At 41.8% G+C, this 13567-nt stretch overlaps 1 protein-coding gene across 2 annotated transcripts in view; it reads right to left on the bottom strand.

Annotated features, from left to right (window-relative positions):
- Positions 1-13567, bottom strand: part of zc4h2 (zinc finger, C4H2 domain containing) — a 48138-nt gene that overhangs the window by 17292 nt on the left and 17279 nt on the right. Inside the window, exons 2-3 of one of the 2 annotated variants that reach the window (XM_078547415.1) lie at positions 12202-12241; positions 3674-3845 (exon numbers count right to left, since the gene is read on the bottom strand). In XM_078547415.1, coding sequence (XP_078403541.1) covers positions 3674-3829 — 156 coding nt within the window. In that variant the 5' untranslated portion in view covers positions 3830-3845; positions 12202-12241. The remainder of the gene's footprint in view (positions 1-3673; positions 3846-12201; positions 12242-13567) is intronic. The other variant, XM_078547414.1, reaches the window with a different exon arrangement.

The raw sequence follows: 13567 nt of genomic DNA, 5'->3' as shown, positions 1-13567 counted from the left end.
GAGCAGCTTATATTTAGGAATATGAACATACTCCCCAATATCTCATTGTACAATGTTTAACCCAGTTTGCAACAATAAAATCCTCTTCAAAAACAGAATTACCTGGAAAAACTCAGCAGGTCTGGCAGCATCGGCGGAGAAGAAGAGAGTTGACGTTTCGAGTCCTCATGACCCTTCAGCAGAACTGAGTAAAGTTAGGAGAGGGGTGAAATATAAGCTGGTTTAAGGTGGGGGGAGAGAAGTTGGGGGGGGTGTGGTAGTGGGGACAAGCAAGCAGTGATAGGAGCAGATAATCAAAAGATATCACAGACAAAGGAACAAAGACGTGTTAAAGGTCTTTCCTATCTAAGAGAATGTGCTAATTAAGAATGGATGGCAGGACACTCAAGGTACAGCTCTAGTGGGGGTGGGGTGGAAAGACTGACAGGGCATTACAGGTATAGATTTAAAAATAATGGAAATAGGTGGGAAAAGAAAAATCTATATAAATTATTGGAAAAAACAAAAGGGAGGGGGAAGAAACGGAAAGGGGGTGGGGATGGGGGAGGGAGTTCAAGATCTAAAGTTGTTGAATTCAATATTCAGCCCGGAAGGCTGTAAAGTGCCTAGTCGGAAGATGAGGTGCTGTTCCTCCAGTTTGCATTGGGCTTCACTGGAACAATGCAGCAAGCCAAGGACAGACATGTGGGCAAGAGAGTAGGGTGGAGTGTTAAAATGGCAAGCAACAGGGAGGTTTGGGTCTTTCTTGCGGACAGACCGCAGGTGTTCTGCAAAGCGGTCGCCCAGTTTACGTTTGGTCTCTCCAATGTAGAGGAGACCGCATTGGGAGCAACGAATGCAGTAGACTAAGTTAGGGGAAATCCTCTTGTTACCTGAACTGAATGTCTTGTGTTTTGCATGTCCACTTCAATCTATCAACAGGTAGATTTATACACTTAAGTAGGATGAGGCAACTTATTAAATGCTGTCAATTTACAAACAGCACATTAATGTACAGAGTAAGTTATAATCAAATCTCATTTTAACTAACTTCAGATCCCTCCTCATAAACAAAAAAAGGTAATAAAAATTACTGCACTATTCCCATTAGTGAGTTTATTTAACTTCAAATCTTCAGTTTTGGCCAGCACTTGGCATGGGCAGGGCCAGATTTCTCTCAACTCAGCTGGGTAAGTTTCCCCTCATTGGACCAGGATCCCTTCCCAAACCTAGTGGCTGACTGCTAACTAGTTTCCTCTTGTTTTCACCACCAGCATTCACTGGAAGAGGATGGGCAATTCCACCGATTCCTTCTCCATTCAAGGATATACTAGCAAACATTCTTCCCTCTGTTTATGGAATACCTACCACTGCTCAGTGCCTTTTCATATGGCATGACACTTGTGCACCACGACATTATTCCAGCACAGTAGCCAGAAGGTACCGATTGTTGACGGCATTAGGCAAGGTTTTGTATTGATTGAATGAACATTGTGCCTACCTCAAATTATGTAATAATCTCGCCCACTGCAACACTGTTTTGTCACACAGCTGCCTTTTGTATCCTAAATCTGTGCTTTCTTCTTCTTCCTCCCAAGTTATCTGAAAACTTTTGCTCCAGGTTCACATTATATAGCCTATTAAGTATATCCCTTTCTCAAGAGTAACATTCTCATCAGACATCTCATGCTGGGGTCACATGAATAGAATCATTCCATGATAAAAGGTATGGATGTTTGTTAGGCCACCTGAGATAAGATTGAAAATTGTTTAATGTTCCAATCCCTATGGAAATCTTTTCAATGCTTGGCTCATTAACACTGGTTCAAAAACCTCTGTCTCTGTGCAACGTAACCTGTTGCTTTTCAAATCTGTACGAACTCACTTTGTTTCGAAATACACTTAAAGTTAACAAATAACTAAATCCTGAAATGCAACAGTCCCAGCTACATTTTGGGTTTCTGTTTTCAATTTTCTTTTACTCTAGATTTTTTTTGGTTTCAGTGTCAGTCACTGTCATAGGATGAACCATCTGTAATGCCCCAGAATGCTTTCAGTTGCCTCGATAGCAAAGTAAGTTTGTAATTTACCACAGGATCAAACAGAGAAACCTCTTCACTTAGTTTAGGTTTACTGATTTTGATCATCTGTTCTCAATTAATATTCTGTGACCAACGAAGGCCACAGAATAACACACCACTAGACTGTAACTTAGGTTTCAAAGCCCAAACATAATTAAACAGTAATAGAATAATTGAACAGTAAGTGATGCAACATAGATTTTACAGTACTTATTGGATTTTAATATTTCCTGTCAAAACTAGGAAATAAAGTTGCAATAGCTATGCTGAATGTTGTCTTCTTACACAGGCACTTCTTTTCTTTTTAATAGTGTCCAGCAAGCTATTTGGCCTAATTTCACTCTGAAGGCTTCAGACAGACTCGCCACTTTGAACCAATTCGACAGAGAACTTGACCAGAACCAAGCAAATCAATTTTCTTATTAAATTCAAAAATAGGTCGGCAAACACAGATTTAAACAAATCCCACAAATTATTAAACTGAAATAAAAACAGAAAATGCTGGAAGTACACAGCAGGTCAGGCAGCATTTGCAGAAAGAGAAAAAGAGTTAATGGCCAGAACTTTCCCGTTGGCGATTTGGGGGCGGGGCCGACGGGAAAACGACATGGAATGACATTGGGAGGAACCCCTGACATCATCCCGGTCCCTTTAAATTTTTAGGAAAGCAGGCAGACAGCGAAATCAGCTGTTCGCCCGCCGACCTGTCAATGGCCAATTAAGGTCATTGACAGGCTAATTAAGATTATTAAAGACCTGCCCGTCCAACCTTAAGGCTGGCGGGCAGGCCAGGAGTCCCATCGGGCTCCTGATAATACATGAAACCTCATTCACTGGTGGGATGAGGTTTCATGTCCGTTTTTAAAAAGTTTAATAAAGTTTATGTTGTTTTTATTAACATGTCCCATCTTGTGTGACATTGTCTCTTCCACATGGGACATGTTAATAATATTTTTATTTTTCTATTTTTTAAACTTTGAAGCACTGTCACTAATCTCCCTGAGACAGCACTTATGCGCGCGAAAGAGCGCACTTTGACAGCTGGGGATTCCCTCCACCCTTCCTGTCGGGCAGGCCGCTGGGCTGGCCTTAATTGGCCCACCCACTCAAAATGGCGGCAGGCCCCGTTTCAGGGGTGGGGGTTGGCTGTCCACCCGCCGCCGAGGCGGTGGGGCCTGCATGCCCACCAAGGGCAAAATTCTGCCCAATGTTTCAGGTCGATGACCTTCCTTCGAATGGAGGAAAGGTCATTGACCTGAAACATTAACTTTGCTTCTCCTCACAGATGCTGCCTGACCTGCTGAGTATTTTCAGTGTTTTCTGTTTTTATTTCAAATTTTCAGCATCTGCAGTATTCTGCTTTTTTATTAGACATTTAAACTGAATGACTTGATCACTATCTTCGACACAAGAAAAAAAGACCCACTTTTATAACTATATCCAAAATAAACTAGGACATGTTTGATTAGTTTTAACCCCATATGCACCAGAATTAAAGAAATCAAAAGCATGTTTAACTCTTAACGTTCATTTTTGTCACAGTCCCCTTTTTTTGAGGCTGAAGAGTTCCAGCAAATTAAAAACCAATCATGTGCAATATGCCTTCAACATACCACATTGATGTCAGCATGGATCAGTCGCAGTTCTTCCACATGGGCCATCTTCTCTTGGAGCAAAAGGTCCATTTCGTGTTTGTAATCTTTCAGGTGCCTTTCTTCAGACTCCAGTGCATCAAATTCTGCCTTCAACCGGGTTTTAATTTTTTCCATTTGCACCGTCTTAGCTCTGCAATTTCATACAAATACAGTTTAAAGCTGCATGATGCCGAGTTCCAAAGACTTGCTTTCAGACATGCACTCCATAATTTTGTTTCACAGGATATGAGTAAATTACTATTTATTACGTTGAAGCAATTCGATTTTATTAATAAATCTGTCTTTATCTACTGAGTATTTAAAACACTTTTGAGCACAGGCAAAATCCATTTTATCAAAGCTGGTGTGTTAATGGTCTTCCAATGGCCCAGTATATAGTAGCAACACTCAGTGTGCTACTTGGCCTAGACCAGATGGTCCCTTTCCTGGTCTGTCTCCAGTTTTCTGATCTCAGGAGGGGCAGCATTTAGAATACTACAATTGGCCTCAGCTGCCCTGGGCTAAGGGTGTAAACGGTAGTGAGGGGAGTAGCCAGCTTCATACTCCTGAATGCTATGCAATGCAACAGTTCCTGGTAGAGAGTGCTTGTGTACAAATATTTTGTTGAGGGATTGAGTTTAACTGTGCTACCTCAAATGGCTGAGTCCTGTTAGAGAGCTGCCAGCACCTGTAGAATCATACCAGAGTATGAGTCAACAGATTCAGGTGAGAAAAAAGTTCCAACTCTGCAACATAGAAATGCATCTTTAAAATCAATCTACTCTAATCAAAAAGAATAATGGAGCTGCAGTTTGATGTCCCAGCTGAAGAATAGCACCTCCAGCATTGCAGCATTGGCACAGCAGCCTAATAGGTTCAAGTCTTGGAGGAGAGTTTGAACCCACAACCTTCTAATTCAGATGCAACAGGCTACCTTCTGTAAGTTGCAACTTTGACATGGTGAAGAGGCTTGTGTGCTCCGACAATCCCTTCACCGATGCTGTCGGGAGCTCCTTGCTCCTGGTAGGGCAATCCATGCCGGCAAGGTTGGAGGGAGGTGCCAGATAAAGTGCGTCCAAAGAGTCCTCAACAGCAGAAAAGGCGAAGGAAGACTGTGCGTCTCACTGGATGCAAAGGCTGCAGTGGCAATGTGATCCCGGCCATCATGGTTCAACGTGTCACCAAAATCTGACCACCAAGTCGTCCAGATCAGGTGGACAATGACGGCGCCCCAAGGTCCCCACATTAAATTAAGTCACGCACAGACTTCGACGAGGACCCATTTGCCAAGTCCTATGGAAGTGGAGAATTGGCGACAGACACAGGGCTGTGAACCTGGGAGTCCCTGGTCTACATCTGCACTCAGCCAACAGATGGATGAAGGGCATTGGACACCTATGTTTGGACAGAGGTGTCTCTGGGCAGTAGCATCCGTGACTGAGCGTTCCTCTTTAGGCTACCCTCTGCTCACCCCAAATGGGGAGGGGTCTAGAAAAGGTACCCTGGAAATAGGCTGTCCCACTTCCTCCTGGCTGGGGAAAGCACAACCTTCAGGATCACCATCTTTGTGGCCAAAGAAAGAAAAATTTAAATTTTGCAACTTGGATTGTTAGAACACTCATGGATAATCTCAAGAGTGATCATCCGGAAAGAAGAATTGCAATCTTTTCACATGAGCTATCAAGACACCAAATTGACAAGGCCACCCTCAGTGAAACCCGCCTTCCTGGGAAGGATCCGGCTAAAGGAACAAGCAGGAGGTGCACCTTCTACTGGAAAAGAAAGGCTGACAGAAACCCTCATGTCCGTGAAGTTGGTTTTGCCATCTGGAATAGGATCTTGGATGCACTGCCAAAACTCCCTAATTGTATAAACGAAAGGTTCATGACACTTTACCTACAGCTCAGCCGCAACCAATATGCCACCGTCATCAGCATTTATGCCCCAACCCTTGGACTCCAATGAAGGCGTTAAGGAAAAGTTCTATTCTGACCTTGAAGAAGTCCTCGCTGCCATCCCAAAAGAAGGAAAGAGCGTCCTTCTAAGCGACTTTAATGCCAGGGTTAGTGTAGTAATTGTAGTTTGGATAAGCGTAGGGCTATAGCTCTAAGAATAATCCTGTGTTGTAAGATCACATGATCTGTATAAACCAATGTGTTGACAGCTTGGGGAACCTCTAGTGGAGAGATCTACTTTAGTTATAGAATTTGATGCACACATGTAGTTGCTGCTGCTGTCTTGTAAGTAAAGTTAAATGTGTCCACTAAGAAAAGTTGTCTGGAAGATCAACTCTATAACAAACAGGCGACGAGGATAACTTAGATTCGGTGCTGTACCTCGCCCAGGTGATTGAGAGTATCTAGGTTCATTAAAAAGAAAGGAAGATATGCTCATCCCAAATGCCACAGTTTGGCAGAATCAATCCCTTTGAGCCAGCCATAGACAACTGGTCTTTATATATAGAATGTCTTGCGTTCTTCTTTCAAGCCAACAAAATCACAGGGGAAGAAAAGAGGAGAGCGATTCTCCTCAGTATTTGTGGGACCAAGACCTACAGTTTAATTTGAAGCTTGACAGCCCCCAGTGCCCCAGATTCGAAGACTTTTAGTGAATTAGTAGACCTCATTGAGAGACATTTTTAACCCAAGCCCTCAGTTATAATACAGAGGTTCAGGTTCAATTCACAGAATAGAGCCCTGTGGGAGACCATTGCTACCTACATGGCGAAATTAAAACAACTAACGGAATATTATGATTTCAGTGAATGATATGCTCAGGGATTGTTTGGTATGTGGTGTGCAGGAGGATGATATTCAGTGATGATTGCTGGCTGAAGTGGATCTTGATTTTAAGAAAGCATTAGAAATAGCGCTGACGATGAAAAGTGCTGCAAGGGGTTCACAAGCAATCCAAGAGGCGCAAAATGTCACCATTCTCCTAGTTGGGCGGGAACAGTCAGCCGAAAATGGCGTGAAAAGCTGGGACTCCGCCACAATGCGGGAAACAGCCACCGCTAACCAAAAAATGAGAGGAAACAGCTTAACAACAAAGTCGAAAATTAATTTTTATCAACGTGGAAACAATCATTCTTCTAGCAATTGGCAATTTTAAAAAGTGTTATTTTTGTCACAGAAGTGAACACGTAATGAAATTGTGCAAAGCCAGACTTAAACAGGCTTCCAAACAACAAACAAAATCCAATGAGGTATATAATGCAGAGGAACCAGAAACAACCAATTCTGACATTTATTCATTATTCAACTTGAAAGTTGGGAAGACAGAGCCAATTATTGACACAGTTCAAACGAATATAAACCCTTAAAAAATGGAAGTAGGCAAGATTGCTTCTACCCCTGTAATAGGAGAACACACGTTCAGATATTTAAATAGAGGTGATCAACAATTAAATTTGGAACAAACATCTGCCATGTTGAAAACGTACACAGGTGAAGAAATCCAGGTAAAAGGTATCACCAGAGTAACTGTTCATTATAGACACCAATCAGCACAGCTACCAGTGGTGGTATTAGAAGGTAGAGGAACAAGCCTTCGAAATTGGTTGAGGGAAATTAACTTTGATTGGCCGCTCGTGAGGTTTCAAAAGGAAGCTGGACAAGTTCCTAAGCTGTAAAAGGAACAAGACAAGGTACTTCAGAAAGAGCCTGAAGAGTCCAAGGACTGCAACAGGATGAAAAAGGAGTGTGTAGCCATTCAGCAACCTGAAGAAATGAAGATGTCTTAAACAATGATATAGAAGAACAACAGAAGAAACTCAAAGAGACTCTGCTGAATCACAAAATTCAAGGTGAAGCGAGAGAGTTTCGCAAAGAAAGGGGAAACCTAATGCAAGGCCTTCACACGCTACAAGGATCCCTCAGGTCCAAATTTGTGCCTCTGGAAAAGTATGAAGAGGAGCAGGAAGAATTTAACATTTCTTTGAACAAACTGAAGAACCAGTTAGCAGAGAAGACGTAGCAATGTTCAAGTTTCTAGGAGGAAGCCAACAGATACAAGGAGGAGACAGAACAGCTGAAGAATCAGCTCAATGAAGCTAAAGAGACTTTAAAAGCAAAAGTCGTAGAACTTTCCAAGATGCGAGTAGATAATGAAGTCATGGATAGCTCAACTACTGAACTAAGACAAGTTGAGATTTTACCTGAGAGAAGTCTAGCCCACAATGAAGTCAAAAAGAAGGCCGAGAGTAAATTCTGTGGTAGAAAGAAGACATGTAGAAAGAGGATGCAGAGTTATTGATAAGGCACCGACTTTTTAAAAAATCATACTCTGTTGGATTCAGCATTGCTCAAAACTTCCCAGCAACATGCCGCCACTGCTGAGAATACAATGGCACAACAACAAATAACCAGAATTAACATACTCAAACACTAGTCAATCACAAGTCAATCCAGCGATACAAGTGCCAGTTCGCACCATTTGCTTATCCAAGAGTTCTGAAAATGCCTCTATCTTTTTACCAAGGAACCATCTTCGGACAAGACTAATCCTAATACTTCCCAATTTGGAGGGGAAGGTGGGGAGAAGTCAAGGCAACCAAAAAGCGACTCATGATTTGCATAGTCGTGAACGTCAATTTACTGTTGGAGAAGCAGTACATGTAAAAAATTTCGGTGGAGGGCGGAAGTGATTACCTGGTAAAGTAAGTTCTGTGACCGGACCATTGACTTACCAAATGGAAGTGGAGGGCCGGATCACCTGTAAGGGCGTTTAAGAAAAAGGGAGATGCCCCAATCATTGCTGAACCAGTGGTTCCTATTGAAGTTGCTCAACCAAGGACAGCCATGCCCGATGTCTCCGTCAGAGTGGAAGACACTGAATTACATGTGCCTAATGAGGTACCTGGAGTTAATGCAGTTCCAGAAAATGTGTTTCCTACAAAAGAATCTGAAGTCGTGGAGCTGCGATGTTCCACACGGATCAGGAAACCACCTTAAAGACTGAACATGTAATTTCATGACCTGTGTAAATATTGTAATGTCATGAGATAAATACCCTTGTAAATACAAAATGTACAGAGAAGTTAAAAGGGGAGGAATGTAATTAAAGTTTGGATAAACGTAGAACTGTAGCTTTAAGAATAACCCTGTGCTATAAGATCACATGATCTGTGTAAACTAATGCGTTGGCAGCGCGGGGAACCTCTGGTGGAGAATTCTTCTTTAGTTATAGGGCAGAATTTTACGAGAGGGCGAGCGGGGGAAGGGCCCACTCGCCAGCGCATAAAATGGTGTGCGGTGACTTGGGAGGGGGGGGGAGGACTCCCGACATCACCGCACCCGATTTAAATTTTCAGGAAGGCGGAAGCGCAGCAAAATCAGCTGCACGCCCGCCGACCTGTCAATGGCCGATTGAGGCCATTGACAGGGTCAATTAAGTAATTAAAGGACCTGCCCGTCCAACCTTAAGGTTGGCCGGCAGACCAGGAGCCCTGGCGGCAAATAGAGAAAATGTGAAACCTCATCAACAGGCGGGATGAGGTTTCATGTAGGCTTTAAAAAATTTTACTAATGATTTTGTAAAAATTATGGACATGTCCCAACTCATGTGACTTTGTCACATGATGGGGCATGTAAGGGAATTTTTTTTTTCTATTTTTAATATTTTTGAAAGTACTGGCGATCTCCCTGAGGCAGCACTTAGCCTCAGGGAGATGAGTGCGCTCTTTCGTGCGCATGCGCGAAAGAGTGCACTCTCGATTTTGGGAATCTCCTCCCGCCCGCACAGGGAGCGCATAGCGCTTCCCTGCAGTCGTCACGCTGGGCGGGCCTTAATTGGCCCGCCCACGTAAAATGGCACCATGCCTCCAATCGGGGGCGCCGATCCGAAGCATGCCCATCAACTTCCCCACCAACGAGGCAAAAATTCAGCCCATAGAGTTTGATGCACACATGTAATTGCTGCTGCTGTAGTTGCTGCTGCTGTATTGTAAATTAAGTTAAATATGTCCACTAAGAAAAGCTGTCTGGAAGATCAACTGTATAACAGTTAGCCATAACTCTGATGTCTGGACTGGAACCAATGGGAAAGGCCGATGTAAATTGAGTCCTCCTGATGACTAATTGTGCTCAGCATAGTCTCATTATAACAAACACCCTCTTCCAGAAGGACAAATACAAAACCACATGGAGACATCCTAGGTCAAAGCATTGGCACTTCCTGGATTATGTTATTGTTCAGGTCAACGGTCTAAGTGATGTCAGTATCACTTAACCCATGTGGGGGGCTAATGGCCACTGGACAGACACAGAATTGTTCAATCGGTGATGAACATCCACCTACCAGCAAGATATCACAAGGTCTAAAAAGTCCGTGTCATGAAAAGATATTAATGTCTATATGTTATTGGAAATTGTTTTTTAAAAATAGAGTTTAGTAGTGTCTGTGTGTGTGTCTAAATTGGATTAAAGCCAGCTGGTCTAGAGGCTTGGATGTATAGAGAGAAGTAGGTTTGAAATGATAATTAGATGAACATGGGGAAGTTTAGAAACACAGGTGTCAAGGAGGCAATTTGCATTTTTAAATAAACCATTTAAAAAGAATGGGTGAAATCTTGCACCTAGCTAGAAGACACCAAGCAATGTGTTTATTTTTTTCAGCTTAATAAAATTGGTGGAATGAAAGGATGTTGTTGTTAGAAGAGGTAAAATTAAAAGCCTAGTGATAAAATGGAAAATTTATATTCAAGGAGAAAGATATGTATAAAGGAGAAAGGAGATTGTGGTTCAGGCAGAGGCATTTTAAGATCCAACAAGTGTGAGAAGCCTCCAGCCTGTAAACCTCAAGTCTGTCTGCAAAGACCCAGAGCTGAAAGAAACTCATTTTGATTGCGACTGTCCAGGGTGTGCTCTGCCAGCTGTCTCTTTAAATCTGAGTTTTACTGTTGCCTTAACAGGGGTGTAACTGAGAGTCAGATTAATTAGAGGATTTTTGTAGTTATTATAGTGGTAATTTTGTAGACATATGTATGTGCTTACAATTTTTCTTGTATTAATGAATGTTTAGTTTAGTTTTATAAAAAAAAATCTCTTGAGACTGGGTGCTCTTATTACCACTGAATTCAAAGCCTGCATCTCAAAATATACATATTGCAAAAATGGGTTATGACAGTTGTTTCAAGTTTCCCTCTGGGATTTGAACAACTTAGTCTTTACCATTGGCTGTGTCATAATAGTCCAAGAGAAAGAAGATCAATGTCTCAGCCCTAAATCAGCTCACAACCAAGCTAGAAAATCCTCACACATCCAACTCAATTCTGAACACTGGGATCAAATGAAGTCAGCTGTACTAGACTCCTATGCCCAGACCATTGGGTTCAAGCATTGTCAACACCAGGACAAGTTCGATGAAAACAATGCTGAAATATGTGACCTCCTGGAACAACAATGAGGAGCCTTCATTGCCTCATTCCACAACTCTATGCTCTTTCAGCTAACGAATTCCACAAGACTGTTCTTCTAATTTTAACTTACTAAACACTTCCCAGTTACTCCATTCTGTGACAGGCTGCCTGCTCATTACTACAGGTAAATTATTATCAGTCTTAGGGGAAAATTAAAAATGCTAAAAGAGAACACTAAGAATTTACTGAAGAACACTTAAAATCTCCAGGCAGCCATTGATGCTAAACATATTGACAGTTGAGGATAGCAGATGGACATTTCCCACAAAGAGGCTTTGAGTTTTTGTGTGATTTATACAGAAGTCAAGAGATGAGCTAATGTCCAGTAACAGGCAGGACAATTCAAGTGATGCAATGATGCGGTGAAGCCTTGAGAGCCAGACTGGAGATAAAACATGACAAAGTTAGATTAAGTTGGTAACCAATCCATCAAACAGCAATGAAATAACTGACTAAATAATCTGTTTTAATGATGTCAGTTAAGGAATAAATAATAGGCAAGCACTGGGAGAATTCCCCTTCTCTGCTTCCAAACAATGCTATGGGATCTTTTACATCCACCTGAGGAGCAGACAGAGCCTCTATAATGTCTCATCTGAAAGGCAGCACCTCCAACAAGGTAGGCCCTCTCTACTGCACTGAAGCATCAGCCTAGATTTATGACCTCAAGCTGCTAGAGTGGGGGTTGGATCCAGAGGAGGAAGTGTTAATACTGAGCCAAAGCTGACACTTAGATTTGATTGCTTAGTTCTTGCAGGTTAACTGTTCCTCTCGGTACTTTCTGATATGCTTCCATTTCATTTAGTTCCATTTAGTTGTTTGATAACTTACATCATTTTTTCAACTTGACCTTTGGGAGGTGCAATAGTTTTGAGGCCACTCTTCTAGCTGTGTTGTCTTTTAAAAAGTAAGCTACCATGTATGGACTGGATGCATGGTTTTCATTACATAGATAGTTATAAATTTTACATATTTAAAAATACACAGCAAACTTGGGAAGGAGCTATCTTAAGAAACAGCTTTGCCCATTAAAAAAGGATAAAGCCATTCAGATGACCCAAGATTCAATTCTTGCAGTAATGGGATTTACCTGCCAGCATTTACTGTCTCACAGCCGCTTGGTTCAGGAACTGAAGGGTTTGTCCATCAGCATCGGGAGAAGATGGGAAAAAATTGGAACAAAAGAAAACTTAAGAAATAACTTTGCAGTTTGTTTTATATCACCGTTTTCCCCCCTCCATGTAAAATCCCAAATGCAGCTCTAGAGGTCAACCAGCATCTGTAAAACCTTGAATTTCGACAGGATCGGGCTCAACTGCAACACCTTTCCAACTTCATCAGATGATGCAAGCCTAAGATGTGGCCACTTGAGACAAGTACAAGAGGGTTTCCAGTACTTTGGAACTAAACTCTGATAGGCGGGAATGAGGCATGTAATTTAGTGTTAGGACACGACAGGGAACAACAGAAGAGTGGGTGTTGGGGGAGGACAGGTTTGTGAAGAAAAAATAAAGACTGAGCATTCACAGGGCAATGAATGGAGATTGTGTGCAATGTCAGGACTCTGAACAGAACAAACTTGAGTGCTTTCTCTCATTTCATGCAGATTTGTATTCCCATTTTCCAAGGATTTATTTTAATAGCGATTCTGGCAATGCACCAGAGCAGATGCAAATAATTTACATCATTCTTCATTATATTTTTATTACAATTGGTCCATGTTCAATCTGGCACACACTCAGTCTCCTGACATACTTATTTTCTTTTTGATCTATCTACTGATCTGTAGTGTACTTTCTGTTTTCAATTTAACTCGACTGTAATACATGTTCTGAAGAATAGTCTCACAAATGATCTGGTGGGTAAAGAATTCTGCCCCTATGGATCAATGTCTACCTAAATCAGAGCTATCATTGGAAAAAACTGCATTAGAATAAGCAAGCAAAAAGCATCGAGGCATGAGTAGGTTGAACATGACCTATTAAAGGTTACGAGGCTATGCCCCTTTACTTTTGAAAATATGATTTTTCAACTGACTGGAACTTTTGCAATTTGAATGAAGAGAGAGCACTGCTTAAAATTGTAAGGCTACCTTCCAAGGTGAAGGTGAGAAACAAACAATTCACCATCAGGGGAGTGTGAAGACAGAGATTTCCTATAATCCAGATACCCATCGAAACTCGGAACTGTCTAAGGAAGAGACATTAAAAATGCACGATATTGGATATTGAAATAATGGCTGCCACAGACAGTCCCATCCAAAATCTCTTGGAAATACACAATGGCTGAAGTATTTCAAGGCAAAGCTGCCAGCTCCACTAGAGTGAGATTGCAAGTGACACAATAGTGTCCAGAAAGTCTTCAACAGGGGAAACAAGCTTAGGGCTGCTCGCTCTCTCCTTCTCTTTCTTTTGGAATTAGTATGTCACCTAATTTGAGAAGCCAACTCTACCAGA

Source organism: Cetorhinus maximus, chromosome 8 (genome assembly GCF_964194155.1).
Source record: "Cetorhinus maximus chromosome 8, sCetMax3.hap1.1, whole genome shotgun sequence".
NCBI classification, from domain to species: Eukaryota; Metazoa; Chordata; class Chondrichthyes; order Lamniformes; family Cetorhinidae; genus Cetorhinus; species Cetorhinus maximus.
The sequence above is the reverse complement of the archived record's forward strand: the minus strand, read 5'-3'. Positions and strand labels throughout refer to the sequence as shown.